Consider the following 26,865-nt stretch of genomic DNA (forward strand, 5'->3'; position numbering starts at 1 on the left):
TCTGTTCTTCTTAGCATGTTATTCCAGGGAGGCCGCGTACTCTAACTATGTGATCTTGGAATGATTTCCCACGGAGGGGTCAGTCAACTGGACTTGGAGTCTGAACTCACAGTTTGGCACACATAGCCTGGCCGAGGCACCAGCTGGACCAGCAGCGGTTCAGTCCCCACAGCACCGGAGCGCAGCTCTGTGTGTCTGGCTCTCCGAGGACTGAAAGGTGAGGGCAGGCTGCGGAAGACAGGCCTCCCCGCGGGCGGAGAGAACCAGCCAAGTTCTGCAGCAGGGGAAGACCGGGATCAAAGCGCTCCGAGGTAGGCCTGGGCTCACCAAAGGGAGGCTAGCGCCTTGCATCAGCACAGATTCCGTGATGCTCTGCAGACGTCTCGGGGCTGCTGGGCTTTACGGGAACCCACAAGAAAGGAAAGGGCCGGGGAGCAGGCAGGGCGGGGGCGGGCGAGGGTGCGCTCTCCCGCCCGCGCGCTCCCAGCGGCGCCTGCCGGGGCTTGGGCGCGCCCGGGACGGCGGAGGGCGCGGAAGAAGCTCCCGCTCCCTTCCCCCTCCTCCTTTCCCCCCGCGTTACTGGAAGGACTGTGTGGGAGAGACCCAGAAGCACCCGGATTTTCGAACGCAGGGTGGGGGAGGGCAGGGCAGCCGCTGCCGCTCAAAGGAAAACCAAAAGTGTGTCTTCGCGCCTCTTTGATACGCGGCAGCTCACGGGAAGGCCTTGGACGCCCCGGCTTCGCCTCCCTTTGTCCCCCTCCCCCCAAAGACCTCTCTAGGAGGTCAGGGGTCCGTGTGGCGCGGGGAGGACGGAGAAGTGATTGAGAAAGTGTCACGATTTCTTCTGCGCTCCCTCCCACACCGTCCCCACCCCCAGTTTTCTGGGGTTTGCCGCTGCCGCTGGGAAAAGGACTGATTGGTTTTGCGTCAAAGGACTGCATTTACTCAGTCCTGCTGGGAGAGGCGCGTAAACACCCTGGCAGGCAGAACTCAGGGATGACAAAACACACACACACCCCTAAGCCCCCGCGGCTGGTGTGAACACCCGCCTGCCCCACACCCCTCGCCAGAGCCCGCGGAGTTGGGGACTGCCCCGCGGGCGGTGGCGGAGATTCGAGGAGTCTGGCCAGCTTCGCCTCGCGCGTCCTTGGGGATGGAGCTCAGGACAGAATGTGTTTTATAACTGTAAACAATGACCCCGAGTATTGTTTGGGATTACCGTATCTTGGGGTCATTGGGGCGGCCAGATGCCGCCAGCCGTCCCGGAAACGCCAGCGCTTTATATAGAGTCCCGGGAAAGCTTTGAGTTCCCGGCTCTATTTTTCTTTCCTAGCAACACCTCCACTTTACAGATAAGGAAACTGAGGACCGGAACTATGATGTGTTACTGCGTTTCAGTCTTGACGCATCTTCCCTTTGGGTCCTCCAAGGACCCTGTGGGAGTACAGATGGCGCCACTTGAGCTGGGTAAACTGAGACTAAGGCAGAGCCTGGACCAGAACCCAAGTTCCTCGACTCCTACCTAGTACAGTGCTCCTCCGGATCATCTCTGCAGAAGGGTGGAAGTTCCAGAGCTGACAAGGGCCTTGCAAGGTCACTTGCCCAACCCCTTCATTTTATAGGAAGAAACTGAGACCCAGAGAGGTTAAGTGACTCGCCCAGTCTCACAGCTCGTAAATAGTACAGCCTGGCGTTCGTACTCTAAGGCCTGTGGTCTTTATCCCGCACCTCGCCCCGCCCCAGGGCGGCGGGAAGACTTAGGAGTCCCGACTACTTGCTCCTTGAACTTCACTCCAAAACAGCTGAAGACAACGTTGGGCCACACCCTCTCCCAGGCCTCCCTCCTTCCCTGTTATTATTATTTTGTAATTCGCAAGTCTGTTGTTTGCTTATAATGCCCGATTGCTTCTATTAGTGCGTCCTAATTGTCCCGCATAGAGGGCGGCCGGAATGTTGACTGGTTGAATTTCGTCTTCCAGCTTTCCCCTAATAAATTAATCGTAGGGCCGGGGGGAAAAAAAAAAAGATGGGGGTAAGCAGTGGGCAGCCAGCCACTGAGCGAAGAATCGGCAGGCCGGCCCCGCCCAGAGGCGCTGTGCCCCGCCAAAGCCAGGCCGCAGGGCGGCGCGGGTACCCTGCGTGCCCAGGGCGCCCGCTGCAACCGGCGGCGCCGCGGAGGGCGCCGACGACCACGCGTAGCCGCGCCCTCCCTGCGAGCCGCTCTGCGCGCCGGGCTCCTGGCCTGGCGGTGGCGCCGCACTGAACTGCCAGTCTCGCTCTTCAGGACTGTGATTATTTTCTGAAACCCGGCGCCGAGGCCCGCGCGGCCGCTCTCGGGGGCCCCGCCCCGCGCCCCTTTCCAGGGCTGTGTGTGTGTGTGTGTGTGGGGGGTTGGGGGTAGGGGGAGCCCGCGGCGCGCTCGGGAGCCGGCGAGGGAATCCCTCTCCCTCCACGTCACGCGAAAGTGAGGGAACCCGCACTCGCGTCCTCTAACGCAAATGACCATCTTTGGCAACGTGCGCCAATGGAACAGACCAAGGGCGCTGGGCCCAAGGGGTGAGCGGGGGCAGGACAGGGCTGCCGCGGCTCCCCCAAACCGCGCCGGACGGCCGCTCCCACCCCAGCCATAGCCTTCCTTCCTCGTGCGGGGTGTGCGGCTGGCGTCAGTGCGGCCGGGAGACGGGGCTGGGAGGAGAGCGCCGCGCCCGCCTCCTCCCGCGCCGCCGCCTCCTCCTCCTTCTCCTCCTCCTCCTCCTCCTCGCCTCCCCGCGCGCTCCTCCCTGCAAGGTGGAGTCGGGTTGACGTGAGTGAATCCACATGGTACAGGGGCTGGAGAATAAAGAGTGTGGAGTTGAACTCGTGCCATTGTAGTGACTCATCTCGGGCAGAGCGCAGGGGCTCCGAGCGAACCAGCCAGCAAACGAGCGGCGCTCGGCGGGGACAGAGAGGGAGAGAGGACCCGACGGGAGAGGCGGGCCCGTCCGAGAGCGGGCGCCGGGGAAGGGGTGCAGGTCCGGGCGCCGGAACCGCGACACGGGGAGCGGGGCCGCGTCCCTCTCAGCGCCGGTTCAGCTTGAACTCCACGGGCTGGGAGACGGACGCAGGCTGCCTTCTAGTCAAGTGTCCGAGTCGCTCCGAAACTCCGGAGGCGCGTCGGCCACAGGAAGTTTATTCTCAGTTCCTTTTCTAAAAGGAGGAAATAGAAGTTTCTCCAAGCGGGCAGCCTTTCTTTTCGCTTTTTTCTTCTTTTTTTTTTGCTCCGCTTGAAATCGGAGACCCCAGACCTGGCAGGCGTGACTCTCCGGCCTCCCATTCTTTTTTAATTTCCAATTTTTGATTGGGCCGGCGGTCCTAGCCGAGCTCTGACTGCGCGCGGGGGCGGGAGAGCGCGCGCAGGGGAGGGACGGAGGGACGCGCCGACTTCTTAGTGGGAGGGACTGGGTGGACAACCGGTCCCGCGGCGCTCGCAGAGCAGGGAAGAAGTGCCGCGCGAGGCGCTCAGAGGGCACTGTTCCCGCGTATTGCCGCCTCCCGGTCTGCGCCCGCCGCCGTGGGGGAGAAGCCCGGGAACAGAGACTGAAGCCCAGGCCCGGGCCGCAGGGAGCGAGCGCGCAGCAGCCGGTGCGCGGCCGCAGCGAGGGCGGGGGAAGAAAAACACCCTGTTTCCTCTCGGGCCCCCACCGCGGATCATGTACCAGGATTATCCCGGGAACTTTGACACCTCGTCCCGGGGCAGCAGCGGCTCTCCTGCGCACGCCGAGTCCTACTCCAGCGGCGGCGGCGGCCAGCAGGTAAGTGCGGGCCCCGGATGCACCTGGCGGCATGGACGGAACCCCCTCCCTCCTCTCGCCGCCACCGCCTCTTTGCTTTCTTTTCCCTTTCTTGGTTTGGTGAGAAATTTCCTACGGGCCACCATTGTAAGTTCTAGATTTTCTTATCCTGCCCACCCCTCCTCCCCCATCACCACCTTAAAAAAAAACCAAAAAAAAAACGAGCGGGGGAGTGGGCTTGAAAGACAACAAACCCTTTCCTTCACTACATCTTATCCAGACAAGCTCTTTGAACACCAAACCTGTTACTTTCTCTCCCAGGAATTATGCGCCCCTTTTCCTCTCTCGGTGGTGGACAAAAAAAAATCTTTGCACCCACTGGCGTCTCCCAACATCCTGGGACTCTATTCCTGCGGGAAAGCCCTCTCCCTCTCTTTCCCGGTTCCCAGCAGTCAGTTAATTTCTAAGAGGTTAGGGACTCGAAAACACGGTTGGGCTTTTTCAAATAATCCGGAGTGAAGGTGAGGGTTGCTGCTCTGGGAATCAGGTGCGAAGGTCAAGAAGGAGGAGGTCAGACTTGATTGACTGGGTGGCGTCTGTGTGCCCTGGGCCCATCCATCTTCTGTTAGGGTGGGAGCAGGAGGCTGCAAGGCCACTAGAAGGGGTGCCTGGAGGGTCTGGGAGTACCGGGGCCAAGGATACCTACTGAGAGAACTGGAGGAAAGAGACCTCGCTCAGGCTCCTGGGTGGTTCTGGAAGCAGAAAAACAACTTGTTTCTAAAGCAGCCGGACTGGTTTGCACTGGAGGGATTGTGAATGCATCTGTGTGTCTATAAATACCAGAAAGGTCCTGGTGGAGTGGTGGTGCTGGTGGGGTGCGTGCCCTCTGCCGCAACCCCCACCCCCACCCCCAGGCTTGTTAGGGAGCTGGCTTAATACAAAGCCACTACAACCAGAAGCCGGCAGCGGTCAGGATCTGCGGAGTCTAGCTAACTTGCTGCAGCAAAAGTTGCTCTGGTAAGGCGCTGTGTGGCCTTGGTCTCTAGAAGCCAGCCAACCTGCCAGAGGGGTTGGGGTGGGCTTCCAGGGAAGGATGGACCCTGCAGTAGAATAAAATGGAAACAGTTCTCTTTGGGATCTGAATCACCTTGTTCCAAAGTGATTCCCCATACCGGGTGAGTCCCCAAAATGACTTTTTGAATCTTCCCTCTACCTCCCCTGGTGTCCCCATAAGCACTCACTGTAGAGAGCCTAGTCTGAGCATGGATGGTGCAGTCATTGCACTCTTAATAATGAGCATCAAGGTGATGAGTTTAAAATCGTCTCATAAAAATGTTCGATTTGTTTGCCTTCTAGCCCCGTTGGTAGTTTGTATTGAATCCAAACATCATTAGGCACGAGGGGTTGGAGTCGTTTATACCCATTCTCTCCCTCTCTAATTCAACAAATCCTCAAACGTCCCTCTTCTCCCCAAATCAGGAAGGGATCTTTTGATTTCTTGTCTGTTCTTTCGCTGCAGTTTCTGTGACAGTCACTGAAAAATGACAGTCTTGCTGCCTGGCTTTGCTCAGACCCTGGGGCCTGGATGGGAAGTCAGACCGGACATCAGTGCCCCAATTGAATAATCTGTGTCACTAGGGCTTTGAGCCCAGGATGTGAGCGGAGGCAATTCCCTGTTTTGGAAGAAAATCAGACAGGAAACCAGTGCTAGGAAGAAGGAAGAGAACTCAGTCCAGCAGAGTGTAATGGGGCCTCATTACCGAAGCCAAAAGCAGCTGTTGGCTAATTCCTAGCATGCTGTAACACATGAGGATTTTGCAATTAGTATTAACTAGTGCATGGGGTTCTCGAATATAAGCCTGCCCCTTTGGCCCAACAGCTTGAGTGAGGTGCCTTACAAACCGGAGGGATTGGCAAGGTAATACCACTTTAGATGAGTTTCTCAGCCCGTCCACTCTTGGAGGGGGGGGGGGAGGAGGGCTTTTCCATCATCTCTCCACCTTTGAGCAAAGCTATTTTGTGGTCCTAAGGATTTACTTTTGTTACTTCACAAGTCTGTGCTATGACCCCACCCAGTCTTGGACTCAAGGTAACTTTATTACATACCAGATAAAACCTATAATCACTTTATTCTCTCAGCTTCCTTTATGGGGAGACTTTCCTGGCAGTTAGTGATGGGCCTTCCTTCTTTATGGCATCTCTATGGACCAATCAGCGTAAGAGTCCTCTGGTTTTTCCTTGGGCAAATGAATATTATTTTTTCCCGATCTCTTAATGGGGTCTAAGATCCCTGATGTTTGTTGTTGTTTACTCAACCCAGAACTTTCCTCTTTTCTCTATCTTGGTAAAGCTTGATCTTAATACATGGTCATAAGTTCCAGTGACTGGGGGGTGGGGCGGGGGGAACGGGCAGATAACTCTTTGTTAAAACCTCTGTTCTTGTATATGGCAGGAACTTGAAGCATGAGAAATATTTCCTGTTCCAGTTATAGTTTTAATCTCAAAAGTTGGTCATTGGTGATTTTGTTTTGTCAGTAATCATTGCAGACACCTCCCCTCCTGGCCTTTTCTTTGTGTTGTTATTTTCTCTCTCTCCTGACTCTCCTAGGAAAACACCTCCCAGATATATGCCCTGCCTGGCTGCTCCACTATTACGGTTTCAGGGCCTGAGCATTACGCAATCCAGCCAGTTACACAAACACAGGTTATTTCATAACTTGTTTTCATCAGCTGGGCCCCCTTTAATGAAAAAGAAAACAAAACAAAAACAAGACCCAGAAGTTTTACAAGGCTGCCATTTGTCTGTTCCTCAGATAACTTGTAAAAATAAATCAAGGGGACAGTTCCTTTTTGGAGTTAAGGAATACCAGACTACTTCTCTTCTTTGGCACCCACCCTTTCTCAAGAGACAGACAGACAGACAGACACACACACACACAAACACACACACACACAAACACACAATTTCCCGGAGTGAACTTTTGCCAACTGTACCAGGCTGGGACATTCCTCACATCAAAGAACTTTTACCAGAAATGACTATGATTCCCAAGTCAGCCTCAAGCATACCTCTCTAGTGCCCCCTACAGGACATTCTGAGAAGAACCATCTGGGGAATGTATTTTTCCAGCCCCAGAGTGTTAACTTGGTGAGTTTTCAGAATTCTTAGGATTTTTTTCTTTTTACTTCTGGACAAATAAATGCCATACATTACCAGCAGTTAACTCGAAACTGCTTGATTTTGAGATGCAGTCTTTAAGAAATTTTTCTTTTGTTCTAAATAAAACCTGGTTGAAACAGGAGTGCTTCTTTTCTTTTCCTATTTTGATGTCTGTCTGTTCATTAGGATGCCAGCACAGTGTCTTCAAATTCCCAACGCTTCCTTTCTTGATGTGTTTGTGTTAGGATATGGGGAATTGTTTTGGTGGGGGGTGGTCTTCAGAATTGGTGGGAAAGTGGGAGGTGTATATTAAGGGTCTGGTTTTTTTTTTTTTTTTGCCTTGATCTCACAGATGTCATAGATTAGGATCAAACAAAATGTTATCCGAGGAATTTGTCTGTTCCGCTGATTCTTGATGGTGGAAGTCAGCGTCACTTTTTCATCAAAGTGAACGGGGTGAAACAGCAGTCATGTATTGTCTGAATAGCAGTCGAATTTTCCTATCCAAATGGAGTGCATTTCCATTACTTTATTTCTGCCTGCCTTATTATTCAAGGTGAGTGTAAAGTTAGGAGCTTCATTTTTTTTCTTTTCTGTCTTAATACAAACACCAGAACTTTTACGTCATAATTGTTCCTTGAGGAGACTAAATACTTATTTGAATTCTGTGGCTGTTAGTCAGATGCAGAAAGGTTTTACAACGCCTCTCTCTTGGAATTGCTTTCAGCGAATTCTTTTGAAAATCCTCCCTGCTAACACATCTTTTTGTCCTTTGTGGGTGAATTTGACATTTGGAAATGATCAAAAGATTTGACATATAAGGAACCACGCCTGACATACAAGGTTTGGATGATCAGGCTGGGTCCGCAGCAGAGTGTGGCTCTGAGTCCTCTTGGTCTCAGTCTCAGGAGTCTGCCTGGGAGAGCAGTTACCCGGAAAGGACACCAGAGCAGGCGCCTTTGCCATCTAAACCTTAGGGTTTCATTCCTCTGTTAAACAGGAATAAAGATACTGGTTTTGAGAATTCAGGAAACAGACTTTCTGGTCTACTTGTTGAAAGAAAGGAAAAAATAGCATCATTACTTTGTGGACATGTCTCATGCGTGTTGTATGTGGTATCTTTTGGTGGCCACACCATTTCACAATGATGGCAGCTGCCCTGATGGAGGCAAATATATCTGTTCCAAACCCCACTTGGTAACTCTATTCCTCTTTAACTCACTGGGCTGGAGAGGGAAGATAGAAGAATTCTCATACCCAGCACTGTCTCGACCTGTCACATGGCCGTGGCTTGGCTGTGCTCCCCCTGCTGTGGTTGTAGGAGGGATGAGATGGTATGCCCTTCCCATGGAGTGCACATATGTCTGAGGCTTGGTGGGGGTACGAAAGGGGTCCTCAGAATAGTGGAGAGAATTCACCGGTCCTTTGGAGTGGGGTTTCTGGCCAAAAGCACCCTGGGAGGAAAGAAATAGGACCTGAGTGAATAACTCCGTTATCAGCCACTTTCTTCTTTTCCTTGCTTTTTCTTTTCTTCCCTGATTTTCTTCACCCTGGCAGCTCGGTCAAAAAGAAGAGCGTGGTTCTTTCAAATGAACCTGGTAAAAGAGGAAGTTGACAGGGGGCAGGTTAACTGAAATACTAGTGTTAGTATACTGTAAAATTGGGGGAAATCATGAGTTATTAGCACCCATTTCCATTGTGACTAAGTGGTTTTCCTCAAGAATGAAAGGTCAAAGTGATGTCCAATGCAGAATCTAGAATGCTTTGAAGAACATCCCGAGTTCAATACAAAATACAGAACATTTGAGTCAAACTGGGCCTCACCAGGGGGTTCTGGGGTGTGTGAGGGAGCATTGCACTTACCCTCTCCTCTTCCCTAATCCTTTGCCAGTGCTGGAAACCTAAAAACACGGGGTTCATAAGAGAAGGAACCCAGTGCCTTTCCAAACATGCACAGTCATACCTGCCTGTCTGTGGAGGCAGGTCACAGGTATTCGTGGGATTCATGGCTTGAGTGCTTGGTGGCTCAGTTGAGAAGCAATCTGGTAGAGAAATGTCTGGCTGAGGGAATGGGCCAAGAACACCAACCATGACTCCATCTCAGATGCCGTTTATGCCCACCTCAGGAGTCTGCGGTGAGCCCTACCCCATCCCTCACTGTAGGAAGCCCAAACCCTACTGCTAAGACCCTTCTGCAGAAGGTCGTGGTTATAACTCATTTCTGAATCCAAGGCCCTTGTGTAGAGTTCAGAAAAGTCATTTTCCCAAATCAGCAACTGCTGGACTGCAGGGACCTCTCTGATCTGATGAAGTTTGGTGGCTCTAGGGGCCCTGTGTTCTGAGCTGTCTCTTATGGGGGGTGGGGGGGGAGGACACGCGTACTTACAGGGTGCTGCAGGGTAAAGGAGGTTCTGATGCCCAAAGACCCACAGCAGGGCTTGTAAGGGTTCACACCTCAGCTTCAGAGTCTGGAGATTCAAGCTGACTAGTGATAGCCCACCCCCTTGACTCCTTGGGTTTGAGGAACACCTCAGGTCTGATTTTTTTGCTTTCTTGTTTTCTCTCTTTATCCTCTTCCACCTCCAACCTGAGCTTGGGAAATGAGAAGGATCCTCCAGGACAGAAGTCACCCGACTATGGCCTCAATATTTGTATAAATAAGGTTTAATGGAACCCAAGCCCGCCTGTTTGCATATTGTCTGTGGCTGCTTTCACACTGCAATGGCAGACTTGAGTAGTTGCCACTGAGATAGTGGCCCGCAAAGCCTAAAATATTTACCGTCTGGCCTTTTACAGCAAAAGTTTGCCAAACTCTGCTCTAAGAGGTCGGTGGGGGGCCAGTTTGTCCTTTTATACACATTCTTGCCCACCCAGAAGTTGACAGGATGGCACATTTACAGCATTTAGAGGCTTTGCTAGGTTGGAACACCACATAGCCATCCAGCATCTTTGATCCTGTCCATAGAGAAGGAGCTTCCAAGGGGGCTGGAGGGCGCCAGGGGAGTCACGTGAGGTCCTGGGTTACCTCTATCCACCCGCTCCCAGCACACACCTTTGCTGCAGCCAAACTGCGTCAATGCCAGCAGCTGGGAAATCCTCTCTTAGTTTCTGTGTAGTGCTAACCCGTTCATAAAGAACCATGATTTATTCCCAGCAGGATAGTTGACTGGTTCTTAGGTCTGTTGGCACAGAAGAATGCCCGGCTAACTTGTGTAACCACAAGCTCCTAGCCTCACCTCTTCTCTCCTACCTCAATGTTGCTTTCTGAATAATACCTGTGGAGGTGAGCCAAGACACATCTGACAGATCTCACTTAAACTTGTGTGTGTCTCATGAGAGGCTCCTCGTGGAGACAAAAGCCTTTATCAGAGCCCAGACCCCCACCCCCTGGGGATGGGACATTGTTTTCCTTGCATGTAGAGCCAGTGTATTATCCAGATGGCTTTACCTCCGTCTGAAACAGGGAGGTACGTGCATTTAGAGGCAATCATTACCTACTGCCTTGCTTTTATTGCTGTCTTGTTTTGTCTAGACCAAGCCATGGCTGCAAGGAGTCTGGCTGGTGGCCGGGGAGCACATTCTGTAGACCTGCTATCACAGAGCGAGTAGGCTGGAGGGCCCTGAGGGAGGCCGAGGGATCATTCCTAAGGGATCTTAGTCTCCAAGCTTTGCTTCAGGTTTTTGCTTGCTTCTCCCAGAAATGGGAGCTCTTTTGTTGGTTGGAATGAGGAGTGGATTTCTTGAGTGCTTTCCTGAAAGGAAAGCTGACAGTTCCCCCGCAGAGATGGAGGGTCACGTTAAACCGTCAAACCGTCGTGCTGGATGCCTCGAGCATTCTTTAAACCCAGAACCTGACTTGGGGAGAGAAATGAAATAAAAATGTTGGGTGCTTCCCAGGAGTGGGAAGCTGGCAATTTTCCCTGGAGCCACCCCATGCAGCTCGCACAGACTCTTACAATGATGATGCATAATGACGGTGGTGGTGATGGTGATGACAGTGCCACCTTCCATTTGTTTGGAGCAGCATTTCTCAACCCTGGCTGCACATTAGAATCTCCTCAGGTGTTTTTTGTTTGTTTGTTTGTTTTAAATACCTTATCAGAACCCCACCCCAAACGAGTTATTTTGGAACTCTAATGGTGAGGCTGGCTCCAGCATTGGTGTTTTTAAAAAGCTCCTCAGACTATTCTAATGTGCAAGCAGGGTTGAGAGCCCCTGGTGTGCTTTTATAGCCTGTGATTACAAGTGGCTACTAATTTAATCCCCATGACCATGCAGTGAGTTTGGTGGTAGTATTCCCCTTTACAGGCAAGGCACCTGAGTCCTCGGTCAGTTGCCTCAAATCCAGGCTCCTGGCTCCGAGCGCAGCGCTGACTCCCTGCCAACCCCATCTTCACACAGCCCCTCCATACAGCGCCCCCAAGAGAAACATGGCTCTCTGGGCCTTCGTGCTTCTGCACTTGTTCTCAGTACTCTCTCTCCTCATAGCCGAGCCCAGTTGTCTGTGTTTTTTTTTCTCCTTGAAGATCATTTCCCAGTTGGATCCTTCTTTGTTCACTGTACCCTTCCCTCCTTCACACACGCACCCACACACCCATATACGTCAGCTTCTGATAAAAAAAGACCCAGTTGTCTTTGCCTACGGAGGCAACACAGTCTATTGCACTGGGTAGCTCTCTCCTCAGGGAATCCCAGGACCCATTGCACTGGTAGCTTCACAGAATCCCAGAATTCATTGCACTGGGTAGCATTCCTCATGGAATCCCAGAATCCATTGTGCTGCGTCACTCTCGTCACTGAATGCCTTTGGCTTGGAGCCCCAGGGCAGCCCAGGAGGTGAGACGGCCATATTCTACCATCCAGACCGGGGTCAGGCAGCTGTCAGGGAAGTGAGCAGGGAAGAGTCCTCAGGTCCAGTGAGGTACTCTAAGCTTCCCTTTGTTTATACAACAGGAACCTAGACGTCCGTCACCCGGCAAAGACAGTGGTAGTGGCAGCTGCCATTGCTGCTAATACTTCTAATCCTGGTTGGTGTGAAGGGGCCAGAAAGGGGGTGGGAGGTTGGGGTGCTATAGCATCCATGGTAATGATAGCGAGATTTCATCTGGGCTCAAACAGACCTGTGGGTCCTTCTGGGTGAGAGAAGTCTGTCGGGACCCTTGGCAGTCATGACCTGATGCTCTGTCTGAGGGTAGTGGATACCTGCGCTTGGGGCTAGATTTTTGAGGAAGAAAGAAGCAATGCACAGGAGCTTGTGTAGCACAGCGTGTGAGAGCTCTCGGCTCTTAGTCTGGGTTTGAATCCTGACCCCGCTGCTTATTTGCAATGTGGCCTTGGATAAGTCAGTCTCTCTGAGCCTAACTTGCTGCCTCGAAAATGGAGATAATGCTATTTCTTACCTCAGCAGGAGAATGACTGAGGTGATGTAGGCAAAACACGACTACAGGGCCTGTCATTCAGTACATGCTCAGCATGTGTTACTTCTTATCGCCATCGTTATACCCACCAGATTAGGGAAGGAAGGATTTAGAGAACGTTCTGTGGAAACAGGAGTCTCCTGAGGACGAGGGTTCCGGTAGGGGAGCTTTTCCCTGAAAATCTGAAAGTGGGAGAGTCCTTCCCTTCTCCGCCCTTCTCTTACTTTCTAGTAGCGGCCTTGAAGAAAGGTCAAGCCCAGCTGCTGAGGAGCACGTCCCAGTTTATATTCTTATAATATGTCATCATCTTATATTTTAAATAGAATGCTCCCTGTAGCGTGTTCCAGAGAGCTTTGCAGCGTGGTCTGGGCATGAATTCAGAGACAAGGAGACAGTTCTGAGCTAGCAGCACCAAAGTTTCCCACAGACACATCTGTGAACACAGATAGATATGTAGATAGATAGATAGATGGAGACACAGCATGTCTGCCCCAAGCTAGATGGGGGTGGAGGGCAAGGACAGCAAGGGGAAGTCGCCACTTTTCAGTCTTGGGTTGGAGAACACCTTTTCATGGCCCTGCTCTCACCCTGGTGGGGGTACAGTCCTGTCCTGTACCTCTTTGGAAAGTAACAAAAGCAAGCACAGTAAGTTTCCTGGTGATCTTCGTTGCTGCAAAGCTGTTGGTGTGCAAATTTCCTCCAGGGCTCCTGAACCAGTACCCCGGGGAATGATTGGCAGGTGACCCAGAGGCTCGGGAGGCAGGCGGGAAGCCTGCCCTCCTGCAGATGTGGACCTAGCTAGCCCTGGAGGGATGCAGACAGGGCCTGCTGAGTGTGAGTGGCGAGGGAGCGCATCTGTCCTGGAAGGCATTTGGAATAGGACCAGATTCTCACTGAGCCCTAGGGGTGGATTTCCCAGGACCTCATTCGGGGATTCAACCTGACACGGGGCCTCAGGAATAGTTAAGATTCTCCTGATTCTTGGATGTCCAAGGAAGGCCACCCAGTGCCCTGACCTTGGTCCCCCGAGTATTAATCCTGCTTTCTGCTGGGTTTTGCCTCCTGGCTCTGCTTGTCCTGTTCTTCTCAGTAATTATTGGCTCAATCCTATTTTTCTCCTCATTTCAGAAATTCCGGGTAGATATGCCTGGCTCAGGCAGTGCCTTCATCCCCACCATCAACGCCATCACGACCAGCCAGGACCTGCAGTGGATGGTGCAGCCCACGGTGATCACCTCCATGTCCAACCCGTACCCCCGCTCGCACCCCTACAGCCCCCTGCCGGGCCTGGCCTCTGTCCCTGGGCACATGGCCCTCCCGAGACCCGGCGTGATCAAGACCATTGGCACCACTGTGGGTCGCAGGAGGAGAGATGAGCAGGTACAGCTCAGATCAGCATAAAAGCCGCATCGGTGCCTTTCAGGGCTTCGACACACAGTGTGTTTTCCTGGGAACACTGGGAAGAAGAGGGAGCTAGGGACCTCATTGGAGCACGTGGCCCTCCTCATTGGAGGCGGAGGTGGAGACCCAAGGGTCAGGCCTGGCTCAGTCATCTTACCCATATCCCTTAGAATCTCTGAGTCTCAGTTTCCTCAGCTGTAAAATGGGGATTATGGTACCTGCCAGCCCAGACTCGTTGCCACTCAAATGCAGTTGTGTGTGGGAACATATTATAAGAGGTGAGGCATCAGCAAATGGGAAGGAGTGTTAGGATCTGCCTCCAGTAGTGTCCTTCTCTGATCCTTGGTAGAGGGGCCATGGGACAAGTAGCCAACGAGCCCTGACCAGGAGCTTTTGGGGATTAGCCCTTAACTGTCTCCTGGTATCTGGTGCAGACAGACCCCTAAAGGATCACACTCTAGGCCAGTACTGCCTGCAGCACTTTACATTCCTCCTTGGTGTCCCAGGCCTCCAACTCAAGTGCATGTTCCAGAAATGCAGTGACTCGGTGGTCCTTGGAGCCTGCTCAGCTGCTTTAGCTGACCGTGGGTGAGGGTGGGAGGTCGACATCAGCCTGTTTTCCCTCAAGGGGATCAGCTCTGAGAAGGAGTCAGCCTGACTGGAAGGGACACCAGAAAGTGGTGGCGCCTCCGCTCTCTAGGCGGCACCCAGCCAACACTCAAAAGACCCATGTTCTGCATCAACAGTGAGGCAGAGCAACGATGGGCCCCCTGATTCCAGGAAGAGACATTGAAATCATGCATAATTCTAGAAAGGAGGGAATGAGCCGTTAAAGTGCCCCATCTGTTCCCCCTTCACAAATGACAGAATTAAAGCCCAGACACACCTGCCTGGGGGCCACTCAGCAAGTGAGTGGGGAAGTCTGGACTAGAACCCAGCTCCCTGGACTCCCTGGACATTGTTCTTCCTACAGCGCCGTGCTACCATGAGCCTAGGAAAGGGAAAATACTTTAGCCATGGAATCCCCTTTTCAAATGAAACGTTAACCTAGAGAACTCCAGTTTCACACTGGACCCTCTCTTCGTTTCATCCACTGTCCCACCTCCACTCTGGGATGGCCAGCTTGACAATGTTCTAATACAAGCACCTTTTAACATGGCTCCACCCTAATGGATAATTGTGGACCCAGTGCCAATAGTTCCCAGGATATTTAGAATTATAAGGATCACTCTCCAAGGAACTGGAAGATTTCACAGGGGCCCTGTTCCTCTGAAGACAAAGCTGGGCCTTGTATCCACTGCATGTTGATTTATTCTGTTAACATCAGGACCCATGCAGGGTGGCATGGGGAGGTGTGTGTAGTAGACGCTGTAACAGATACAGCTCACGGTTGCTGTTGGGGCAAGTGGCCAATATCCCCTCACTGTTGCTTTCCATAATCGCAGTTGTAAATATTGCAGTAGTAGTGATCTTAATGTCCTTTATAAATATGCCGCCTTCAGGGAGCCCAAGGTGCTAGGCTTTACGGTCACTGCTGAGCTGGATTCTTCCTGTATGTGACTCCTGAGGGACAGCCAGGCTTGTGAGAGCGATTTGTTTGGGCTAGCAGGAGAACAAAGAAAGATGTGCTGAACACTGTTCATTCTTTTCTGGGTGTAGCTCACACCAAATTTAGATGTTTATATCTGGAAGATACTTTGGAGACCAGCTTTTCTAATTTTCCCTGTGCACCCATTTTAAAGATGAGGAAACTGAGGCTCAGAAAGGAGAAGGGTCCCTGGCCAGGGTCACACGGTGAGTTAGTAACAGAGCCAGGACTAGAATCTACCTCCTTTGACCTTCAGTCTTGTGGTTTTCCCACTGCACACCTAGGCATGCCCTAAGACAATCTGTCTGGAAAATTTTCTTCCTTTATTTGAGCGGGAAGGAGAAAGGAACATTTTATTTCATGACATTGTCCGTTGGGAGTTCAGACAATCTAGCAGCTAGGAGGAAGCCTGGGCAGTAGCATCCTAGGACTTTGGTTCTTTGGTTCCTAGCCCCAGGGTCTTTTCCCTGAAGCTTACTTCTGCCTTCCTGACCTCCCCCCACATACCCCCCATGGGGGAGGGGCCTGTTACCAGGAGCCAGCCTGTTGCCTCACTGCTTACCTCCCAAGCCTGCCCCAAGGCTCCCTCTGAGGCCAGTGTCAGTGACTGAGGAGGCAGGGAGGGGAGGGTGTGTGTGCCTTGTGGGTGGGTACATGCTGCTGACACACCAGAGCTGAAACTGTGTTGATGTCACCGCCCCTGAACACTTCCTATACTGACAGCTCCCACAAGGTGCTCCACACCTCACCAGATAGGGAAGAGTCTTCTAGGCCAATCGAGAGGCCAGAAGTTGTCCAGAGCAGCCAAGGGGGAAGGGAGGCCAAAGTGGACCAGTCAGTGGGGGGGAAGGGGGCTACCTGGGCCTCAAGGGGAGCCCTGAACTCTGGGCCGTGGGGCCATCAGGCTCGTGGTAACTCTGCTGGGCTCAGGGTGAGACAGGTTGAGGAGCAGCAAGTATTCAGGGCTTCAGCCAAGTGGCCCCATGGCCTCAACCAGGCAGCCGGCCCCTGCACAGAGCAGGGCGTCGGAGTCTGTGGACTCGGGGTCTCCAGTCCACTTGGACTCTTTCAGGACTCAGAAAAAGTACCAGAGACCTCTGAATTGTGTCTTTCTGGCACTTTCTCCTTTAGAGAGAACTGTCACACTGCATCTCATCGGATTGTCACACTTTGTGGAAGGCAGGGCTGGTCCTGTTACTCCATTTTACAAATGGAAAACCTGAGGCTCTCAAGGTTCAGTGCTTTATCCGGGGCCACACAGAAATGCCGTTATCTGTCCTTTGCACCTCTCAGAGGGGAGTGTGGAGCCTCTGGCTCTGTTGGGGAGACAGAGGATTTCAGAGGCTGGGATTGAGGCTGGGACTTTGGAAGAGGCTTGTGACTGGCTGGACTGCTTGGTGCGTTCCAGTGGGAGACCACTGCCAGCCGGAAGGGACTCAGTGAGGGAGGAGCCAGAGAGAGGGAAGCTGGGCCTGGCTCCTTCATCCCAGCGAGGTGGGGGCCACAGAGGATGTGACAGAGCATGGTCAGGATGTCTTGGGAGTGAAGGTAGTCCCCAAGGCAGACAGAGATAGGTGGGAGCACAGCCCAGCGGAAGCCCCAGGAGGCAGGGACGTGAGGTATCAGGAGGCCCTGGAGGTCTCTCCAGCCTGCCAGGCTTCCTGCCTCTCTCTGAGCCCCACGCCTTGGCTGCTAGGGGAGGATTTGAAAGTTGGGAAGGCTTGAGGAGCTTCTCTGTGCTTGAAAGGCCTCAGAGAGACTTCATGTCTGAGCAGTTGACTGGCACATTTTCATACCAGTATTTGGAGAATGTAGATATAGGACTCTAGCACCGTGGGGCCATAGGGTCACCTCAGTGTAGACAGGGATGGGTTTGTCCTCTCTGATGCTGTGCCCTGCTCTGCTGTTCAGGACATCACAGCCATAGACCTGCAGGGCTGCCGGCAGCGTCCTGGGGACTCGGGCCTGGGCTCTTACCCTCAGGGAGGCCGGAGCATCCCTCAGTGGGGCAGCTTCTCTCATCGCCTCCACAAGTGGCTTTGGCTTTTTCCCCAACTGTTCCTAGAGGGTGGGACCCAGGTCTGCTTCCCCTTAGAATCTTCTATGCCCCCTGTCCTGCTCTTGGCACCTAGAAGACACGCCAACTGTCTGATAACTGAATGGGATGGTCTTTCCTTTTGAATTGGTTTCTGCCTTGGCTCACAGCCATCTTTTCATGTCACCTCTGCCTGCAAGGTCATAGGCCTGGGTCACAGCCCTGGGCCTCAGCCCTGGAAGGGCTCTGTGTAAACAGCCCTGCTTAGTGGCATGAGCCCCAGTACCCTAACCAGACTCTGGAAGGACGTAGACTGTGAGCTCTCCAGAGGGATTTTCGTTCATTGGGTTCTCTGATAAACCTCGAACCCCCCACACTGTGCCTGGCACATAGCAGGTGCTTGTTTGTTGAATGAGTGGACATGGTGGGCAGCAGGATTTAACGTGCCTCAGGGCTCCTTCCCCCTTTGCCCATCATATCCAGCCTAGCACTGTGCCAGGCACACTGCTGGGTCCTCAGGGTTGAACTATGAGCACCTGGCACTCCAGGGCTAGCAGAGGAAAACAGAAGTGGGGTGGCATCCGTGAACCTCTCTCTGGCTACAGAACGTTCTCCCCTGGGTGGTTCTTACTCTGGGCCCAGCTACTTAACCAAATGGGGATAATGAGGCTTGCAGAGCAGGCAGAGTGCCGGAGAGGAATAATTAGCCAGGGTTTGGAAGAAGCTGCTTAAGTGGGTAGGGCCAGGCCTAGCTAGCATGAGGGGATGTGGGGGAAGCAGTCCCAGCTCCTCCTCTCTGGCCTTGGCACTGAATCAGGGCTGACATGACAAATGCTGCTGTCCTCATGCCTGGGCTGGTTTGTCCCTGACCCACTGCTGTCCTGTTCTCCCTTCAAACATGGGCCATCATGTTCGGGGACCCTCTGAGTCCAGCCACACGACTCTTGCTTTCCTCCCTCTCTTTCCCAGTCCTAGAAGGGCTTCCTGCCCTACGTAAAATGCAGTTAAAAAGAAAAAAAACTCCCCAAAAGCTGGTGAACCATTTACCTGACCCTAATAATGATCCTCGACCTTGGCTTTTAGCTGTCCCCTGAAGAGGAGGAGAAGCGTCGAATCCGGAGGGAGAGGAACAAGCTGGCAGCAGCCAAGTGCCGGAACCGACGCCGGGAGCTGACGGAGAAGCTGCAGGCGGTGAGGAGCTCTGCGTGGGGTGGGGGCACCTCTGGGTGGGCCCCAGCACGAGCCCCAGGGCTCCTGGCCCTCCCCACTCTCCTTGCCCACTAGTGGCCTACAGATGAGTCAGTGGACACAGACATTCCTGCCTTTGAGCACATGGATTACCATTGTCCTGATTCAAGAAAAGAGAAGGATGGATGGAGGGATCTGGCCTTTGGCACCAGCCTGGGCGCAGAGAGAGAGCTAGATGTCCTCACTGGGCTTAGCACCCTTTCTCATTCAGCGCCTGAGCGTTCCCTGCTCTCGGACCGGCTGGGGCTCCTGGGTAAGGGATGACAGAGGGTGTGGGCACTGCTAGGCCCCAGGAGCCACGGCAGGCCCAGACCTGCCCCCTCCAGGGCTGCTTCCCAAGGTGCCAGCCGCCCCCAGGCCTGTGCCAGCAGGAGTGGCCCAGCCTACCTTAAGCGATCTAGTTTGGACGGGGGACCTGCTCTGTGGGCTTCTTCATCTCTGTAAGGGTCTTGATACTTTCTGGTTCTCATGGAGATGGCGCACATGCTACCTTGTACTATCTTGAGGTTTTCTCATCTCCTTCATGGGCAGGAGGGTTTCCCGCCCCTGCTATGAGCCTGAAGCTGTGGCCTTGGTACCTCATTCTGCCCTTGTGAGTCACTCTCCCCTGCTGCCTAATTGCCCACACCTGGGGGCCCATGGCCCTGCCCTTCCCTCTCGAAAGCTTGAGCTGACCGACGTCACGTAACTCCCTCCAGAGCCCAGCCCTACAGCACAGGCTGTGTGCCGTATGGAGGAAGCCCAAAGCCAGGACTGACTCTGCTCTGTGGAATGTTTTCAGAGGGAGATGAGGAGGGCTCTCATGGTCTTTACCGTGAGCAGCCAGGAGGGGCTTCGGAAATCTCAAGTTACCTGCACATCCCATCACTTTATTTAATCCTCCCAGGTACCATTCACCGGCTTCAGTTTCCCTTTGTCCATCCTGGAGCCCTTGCTCTTAGGTATGGAATGTGTACCGCGTGAATTCCGTGATGGCTGTACTAATGTCCCATGGAAGTGTAAAAGTCAGGGAGGATGAGTGGGAGTTCTCTGTTGCCAGGTGAGGTGGGTCCATTAGTGATTAGCCCTCCATGGGGAGACTCACCCAGGAGAGCCCTCCTCACCGCCAGCCTTGCAAGGATCCGGGCCCTCTGGGTCTACCCTGGACGCTCCTTCCCAGCAGCCCCAGAATAGCTCCACCCGCCGAGGCCCCTCTGCTTTCCTCTCCTCCCTCCCCCAGAAGCCTCACACCCTACTCCCCCGCGTCCCTACCCCCGGCCCAGCCACCCAGGCCCCTGAGCCACATCCTCCACAGGAAACCTCTCATAAGCTCATGACGTTCGTCAGACCCTTGAGACAGATGGAAACTTTTTTTTACTCCGGAATATGCTGTACTCAGTGTAGTGAAGCTCTGGCCTTGTACCATCTCGTTCTTGAAGAGGAACCTGTGTTAGGGGAAAAGTGGGGAGGAGGCTGGTGACACACACCTTCTCGTCTTCCACAACTACCCCTTCCACGTGCATTTGCTGCCTCTCTGGCTTTGTGTAGAAGGAGGGCTGAGGTCCTTTCTGTGGGACCCTGCCATCATTTTCACATGCCCCTTCGGGCTGCCAGGACCCTCATCTGTTAAGCACAGGGGCTGAATTGAATGTTCTCCAGGGTTCTGTGAGTCCTGAAATGGATATTAGGGTGAAAAAGTGAAGCGGGGCTGTGATAATTTGATGATCTTACCAGGATTGATTGAACAAGCCAGGCACTGTCCTAGGCTGTGTGTCCAAACAGTCTCCACTGTCACGTAACTTGGAGTTTAGTGTGTATGCGGCCACAGGCAGGCAGGACAGGGTTGAGGAAGTATGAGGAGGAGAGAGGGGTGGAGCTGTATGCTGTGCTCCCTTTCCCCTCCATATCTCACAATTACCCCCTTCAGGGGTCCCCAGGGGGCGGTCCTGCCACCAAGGCAGTAGAATGTAGTGGCATATGGACTCTGGAGTCAGATAACATTGAAGTGGAGTCAAAGCTGGGCTACCCTACCTGCTGGCTCTGTGACTTTCCACAAATTACTACACTTTCCTGCACCTCAGTTTCCTAGTCTGCTAAATGGGTTGATGATAATACCTGCTTCAAAAAACTACTAGAGGATTGAATGAGATAATGCCTCTGAAATGCTTAACACAGTGCCTGGCCTAGTCACAGCAACTACAGTTGTTATTTCATCCCTCCTCCAAGCTGACTTGCCTCCTTTATCAGTCTGGAGCGCTCGAAATAGACTCTTGAGCCTCCAGGTGACTCAGAGCCAGTGGGGCTGCGGCCAGGTATGTGAGCTGGCTGCTTTCACAGTCGGTCCTCTGAGGACATTGCCGGTTTTCCCTTTCTCCCCTGGATTTGAACCCCAGCCCTGCACCCCACACTCCCTGGCAGGCTGCTGTTCCTTACATGCCTGTCTGTCTCCTGTAGGAGACGGAGGAACTGGAGGAGGAGAAGTCCGGCCTGCAGAAAGAGATCGCCGAGTTGCAGAAGGAGAAGGAAAAGCTGGAGTTCATGTTGGTGGCCCACGGGCCTGTGTGTAAGATCAGCCCTGAGGAGCGCCGGTCACCCCCCGCTTCGGGGCTGCAGCCCCTGCGCAGTGGGGTTGGTGGAGTGGGTGCCGTGGTGGTGAAACAGGAGCCCCTGGAAGAGGACAGCCCTTCGTCGTCGACAGCGGGGCTGGACAAGGCCCAGCGCTCTGTCATCAAGCCCATCAGCATTGCGGGGGGCTTCTACGGGGAGGAGCCCCTGCACACCCCCATCGTGGTGACCTCCACGCCTGCCATCACTCCAGGCACCTCAAACCTCGTCTTCACCTACCCCAGCGTCCTGGAACAGGAATCGCCCGCGTCTCCCTCCGAGTCCTGCTCCAAGGCTCACCGCAGAAGCAGTAGCAGTGGGGACCAGTCATCAGACTCCTTGAACTCCCCCACTCTGCTGGCTCTGTAACCCAGCTCCCAGGGCGTCCTCGTCACTGCCTCCTTCCCAGGGACCAGTACCTTCAAGCGCTCCAGGGCGGTGAGGGCAAGAGGGGGACCCTGCCAGAGAGCTTCCTGGCTCTGGGGGGACCTAGGTGGGATTTGGCAATGAGGCACTAGAGGACTTGGATGGTCTCTTGAAAGTCATGGGACCTCCTCCCTCGTTTATCTTGCGAAGCAAATCCTGTTTCTTGAAAAGCCTTGGAAAACTTGGTTCCGTGGACTCGGGCATCTCTGGCTTCTGAAGAGCCTGAAGCTGGTGTGGACCATTCCTGTCCCTTTGTTATGAAATGTCTCTGGCGTGATGGTGTCCTCCTCCACCCCACCGAGCATGCTCAGTGCCTATTGGTTTCACCTTCCCTCTTTGCCTCTTCCTCCCCCCAGTGTCAATTTCACTTCCTCTTGGTTTTTATCAAATTGCCATGACATTTCATCTGGGTGGTCTGAATATTAAAGCTCTTCATTTCTGGAGATGGGGCAGCAGGTGACTCTTCTGCCGGGGCTGACTTGTGCAGAAGGAGACAGTCAATGTGCAATACAGAACTTCCCCTCCCGACACTCCCTGGTCCACTGCCATCTCCAGAACCACCAGCAGAGCTCCCTGAGCTCTCAAGGAGATGCCACCATCATTGGGAGGCTCAGAGGACCCTTCCTCCCCATCCTTGGAGACGGCTCTTGGAGGAGCAGCTTGACCAGAAGAAAGGGTGTGAGTGAGACAGCCGGGGCACAGGTTGGGTTTGCCAAACGCCTAATTACCAGACCAGGAATAGTGCCAACAAGCCACATGGTGTCCCAGCCGGCTTCCCTTCACCTGGTGTCTTGAACAGGACGTCTCCTCTAATTACTGCCTCGCTATTCTGCCCCTGGACCCTTCTCTCCAGACCAGGGAGGCGCCCCTCCCTAGGAACCACACATCACTCCACATCCCTGCTGGCTCCACCCTCCCCCACCCTGGCTGTCAGGGTGACGCCACCCACAGAGATTTAATGAGCGTGGGCCTGGACCCTCCCCAGATTGCTGCCAGGTGGCCCCTCCCCAAGCCTCAAAGCCACCTTTGCTGTGGATGGAAAGGCAGGGGAGGGAAGAGGGAGGCGATTGGAGTGGGATTCGCCTCACACCAGCCCTGGCACCTGCCTTGCCCTGTCCTGGCTGCTCACCTCTTTGAAGTGCCCCTTGTCATGGGATGGATCAAGTGCTTTCTCTTTATACTGTCCCAGCCCCTCATGTCCCTGTGCTCCTCAGGTCCAACAGCTGGCCCAGAGTTGTTGCTGTGGTTTTTGACTTACTCTCCATTCCTGGGGACTGCTGCAATGGGAGATAAGATGTGTTGCTGACCCCTACCCCTAGGTGGGGGTGAGTAAGGGGGTCCTCCTGGTCCCACAAGAGCATAGCTCAGCGGGGTCCCTGCCTCCCACCCCTCTGAGCCTTTTTCTCCCCAGGACATAGCTCCCCTGATCTTCCAGAATTAGCTTCTGCTGGGCTTGTGCTCTGAGGGAGGCTGCTGTTGTGATTCAGCTGTAGAGATTATTGTATGATAATTTAAAACTATATAGCTGTTATTTAAATTAAACCCAGTGGGGGTTAAATTTCAGTCAGACTTGGGAGAGAGCAGTGGCACTTAAATATCACTTGTTCCTTACACACACCTGGTTTTCTGTGCTGGTCATGATTTAATGCCCGTTACCTGCTTACCATACACTATTCACACAGAACGGAATGGCTTGTGCTTAACATACATAGCCCACTACGACTGGAAGTGACGTGTGGAAGGATGCGCCACGTAGAGAGAGGAGATTAAAAGAAAAAGATTTTGTCCAAAAATACTTTTAAAATGTTATTTCCTATGTTTCTTGGCTGTGTTGCTGCCCTCACGGTTTTCTGTGGTTCTGGGAGAGGCGTGTCTAATAAGAGTGGGCAGCTGGATTTCTGGCTTCAGATTAATCAGAGAAGCAGAAGTCAGCCAGCAGGAGATGGGCAAAGAAAACAGGTGCACTCAGCTCTGGAACGCTTAATCATCTCAAGTGGTACCCTGTTGCCCTGAAAATAAGACCTAGCCGGACCATCCGCTCTAATGCATCTTTTGGAGCAAAAAATTAATGTAAGACCTGGTCTTATGTTAGATAAGACCCAGTCTTATAGTAAAATAAGACCGGGTCTTATATTAATTTTTGCTCCAAAAGATGCATTAGAGCTGATGGTCTGGCTAGGTCTTATTTTCAGGGAAACACGGTATTTGTGGCCACGTGGGGGCTATTTGCTTCTTTGTGCATATATATATGAATGTATGTGTGTGTATGGTTGTGTGTGTGTGTATGGTTGTGTGTGTGTGTGTGTGTGTGTGTGTATATATATATATATATATATATATATATATACACATATATATATATATGTAATTTCTTAAATGAAGCTGCTTTCTGGTGTTTAATTTCTAAAAGTCGCTTTATGCCCCAGTTTGCACAGCACTGATCCCAAGGCAGGTCACAATCTGTGACTTGGGGCCAGGCTGGATGTTTCTGAGACAGTTTGGCTTTAGTTCAGGTTTCAAGCTGTGTTGGCTTTGGGACCAACAGAAGGCAAAACGCAGCCACCCCTTAGGACTTTAGAGGCCTCCAGATGCGTGCCCAGTCAGGACCTCTGGCTTTGTTCTAGGAGGTGCTTTGGAGGTTGGGGAAGGCTGACTATTACACAGAAATCTGAGCACATCCTCAGGTACTTCCTCTGGCTTGTTCTCCAAGTTCATGTGCACACACGTTGCCCCAGAATCACCAGACACCACCAGGCCTGCTGCTTCCTCCTCCATGGCTCCAGCTAAGGGAACAGCTGTAGTGGGCGGGAGGGGTCTGTGTGCTTGGCTGGGAACTGGTGTGCTTCCGGTGTGTCCTCAGCAGGGAGGCAGCTGGTGTGGACATCAGTTGGGCTGCAGGCAGCTGTGGGACAGCATAGGGCAGTCATTCCTTGACACGCTAGTGTGAAACACACAGTTTTCTTGGCCACCTGGCTGGCCTCTCTGGGAACAGTCCTCTTCCTGTCTGGGTGGCTGGGGACAGCTGTTGGCACAGGAAAGAGAGGAGGTCCCAGGTGAAGCTTAGGAAATTGCCGGAGCCAGCTCTAAGCAGGGAATTCACTGGGGAGGTTTTCAGAGAGAAATTATTGTTCTGCCTGTGTAAAAGGTCAGGCGTGTCCACTGTGGCCAGTCATACAAGCAGCCATCAGAGGCTGCTGCTTCTCTTAGGCTTTGGGGAAAGGAGTTTTCCTCTCTGCTCCCACTTGGCTCCAAATGTATGGGTGGGCTCACTTCCATATGCATTGAGACTTTTCTACCCTGTCGTCGATGGACCAACAGTGCTCCTTGCAATCTCACCATTGAACTTTCAGGCGGATTTCCTTCCTGATCAGATATCTGTGGGGCCCCTTTAAGAAAGTAAAAAAAAAAAAGCACCTACTATGTGCCAAGCGCTGTGTTAGGCCCTGTTATATACTTCTTCTTTAGGATGAGACTAAGGGTATAAGGACATCCTTTATTAAAGGCCCCCAGGAAATGGATAAACAAAAACTTGGAGGTGAGAAGACCTCTCTTCAAAGATCCAAGGCAAGATTGTCTTTAGTCCGAGGTTTGTTCTCAAAGACCTATCCCTACAATATCCTCCCACCTCTAAATTTCTTCTTTCCTTCTACCCAGTGCTGTGCTCCTCAGATGGCTGGAGGGGTAACCTGAGTCCTTATAGAATTTGTGGACCAATAGCATATGTAGTATGTGTCATTTTGTTTTAAAAATGTAAGTAAAGGGGTCTTGCTCCTTTCTGCTTGTTGAATCTTCTTGGCATTCATCTTAAAAGCCAGCATCTCACTATTTATTGACAGGTCGGGTGTGTGTGTGTGTGTGTGTGTGTGTGTGTGTGTGTGTACACATTTCCAGGTGTGCCCATGTCCTGCAGCTTTTAAAAAGGAAATCCAGTCATCCCCCTGCTAATCTGACATCTTCTCATGCTTCTAGTGTTTTGGCCACACATCAACAAAGGGTTTTAATTTTCCCATGCTGACATGTTCAGGAGGGGCTGGGTCAAATTTTGAGGGGGGTATGGGAAGGGGAGGGGGAGAAAAAAAAATCGACATTTATTTTATTATTTATTTTAAATGTTTACATCTTTGTGTTGTACCAAGCCTGAATAGAAACAGATAGCATTAAAATACTCAGTTCCTCGCTCCCTCTCTTTCTTCCTTATTTTTAAAACATTTAGGCTAATGATGCTTTTTGTTTGTTTGTTTCTAAAATGATTTGTGACTTGTGCTGTATAAACTGTATAAAACGGTTCTGTTTTTAAAGATGGATTGCCATTCCTCTGGGGACAGTAGTCACCAAGAAGTCTACATTGTAAGAACACAACTCAAGATCCTGCCCTGTTCCTTAAAACATATTTCTCTGTATGATTAAAAGTTTATTCCAGTTATTTCAGCTTGTGGTTACTTGATGTCAAAGAAGAAAATACTCACCTTTGTATAAAGAGTTAGATATCAGGGTGTCTGTTCTGCAGTGGGAGATGTATATATAGTATTTTGGTATATAGTGGAAAATCATAAGCTTTGTGCATCTGTATTTGAGATATGTCAATGATGTGTGAAGTGAAGTCTGCTATAAGATCCTGGAGGCAAACAACTTGTACAAGATTCCTATCACCCTGTGGGGAATTTAATTACTTTCCTGAGCATTTTTTTTTTTTTTTTTTTTTAAGTATTAGTGAAATGGTCCCATTGGAAAGGCTTGTAAATAGGGCCTCTCCAGGCAGGACCATAAGCTCAAAAATCTTTGTATAGTTTTGAAAATTGAGGAGTATCTCTGTTCTGAAGCATCTCTGGTGGTGTTTTCTGTTCTTGTTCTGTTATTTTACTGTAATACAAGCCTACAGTACTTGCACTAAAGAAAGCTTGTTAGGAAAAGCTTGCTGCTATGGAAGAAAGAACATATTAACCTTTTTTTCCTTTGCAATTTTTTTTTTTTTTTTTTTGGTTAGCTTTTCCACTTTCAATTGAGTAGCATTTTGTAGAATAAAACAAATTAAGATTGAAGAGCCTCTGATGGTTGGTTTATTCCATCTTTTCTTCTTGTCTTTCCTGTCACTTCTCTTTTCCTTCTAGTCTTTTCTACTTTTGGCTTTGTGGGGGTAGAGTTGGCGGCTAGTGGGTGAGGGAAGCAGGGAATGCTTTGCCTGGAACCTCTTCCTGCAAAACTGAGGTGTGCTGCTGGGAGGGGCTCAGAGCACCCTC

General features: G+C 52.1%; 1 protein-coding gene across 3 annotated transcripts; it reads left to right on the forward strand.

Moving 5' to 3' along the window:
- The first annotated feature begins 173 nt into the window (after positions 1-173).
- FOSL2 (FOS like 2, AP-1 transcription factor subunit) lies at positions 174-26,667 on the forward strand. 3 transcript variants are annotated; one of them, XM_019735382.2, is made up of 4 exons: positions 174-311; positions 13,476-13,727; positions 18,455-18,562; positions 21,053-26,667. In XM_019735382.2, the coding sequence occupies exons 2-4, from the start codon at positions 13,491-13,493 to the stop codon at positions 21,569-21,571; spliced, it is 864 nt and encodes a 287-aa protein (XP_019590941.1). In that variant the 5' UTR covers positions 174-311; positions 13,476-13,490; the 3' UTR covers positions 21,572-26,667. The 3 variants fall into 3 exon arrangements, with proteins under 3 accessions (XP_019590941.1, XP_019590940.1, XP_074187934.1); XM_019735381.2 differs by lacking the exon at positions 174-311 and adding an exon at positions 2,563-3,791; XM_074331833.1 differs by lacking the exon at positions 174-311 and adding an exon at positions 7,315-7,486.
- Positions 26,668-26,865: the final 198 nt, after the last annotated feature.

This window comes from Rhinolophus sinicus, linkage group LG05, assembly GCF_036562045.2.
Source record: "Rhinolophus sinicus isolate RSC01 linkage group LG05, ASM3656204v1, whole genome shotgun sequence".
Taxonomy (NCBI): domain Eukaryota; kingdom Metazoa; phylum Chordata; class Mammalia; order Chiroptera; family Rhinolophidae; genus Rhinolophus; species Rhinolophus sinicus.

Bases quoted from the DNA above. Each gene is read 5' to 3' on its own strand.
- FOSL2 (XM_019735381.2), top strand. From the start codon at position 3,690: ATGTACCAGGATTATCCCGGGAACTTTGACACCTCGTCCCGGGGCAGC. The intron at 3,792-13,475 runs GTAAGTGCGGGC...TCCTCATTTCAG, and splicing joins GCGGCGGCGGCGGCCAGCAG to AAATTCCGGGTAGATATGCC. The intron at 18,563-21,052 runs GTGAGGAGCTCT...TGTCTCCTGTAG, and splicing joins TGACGGAGAAGCTGCAGGCG to GAGACGGAGGAACTGGAGGA.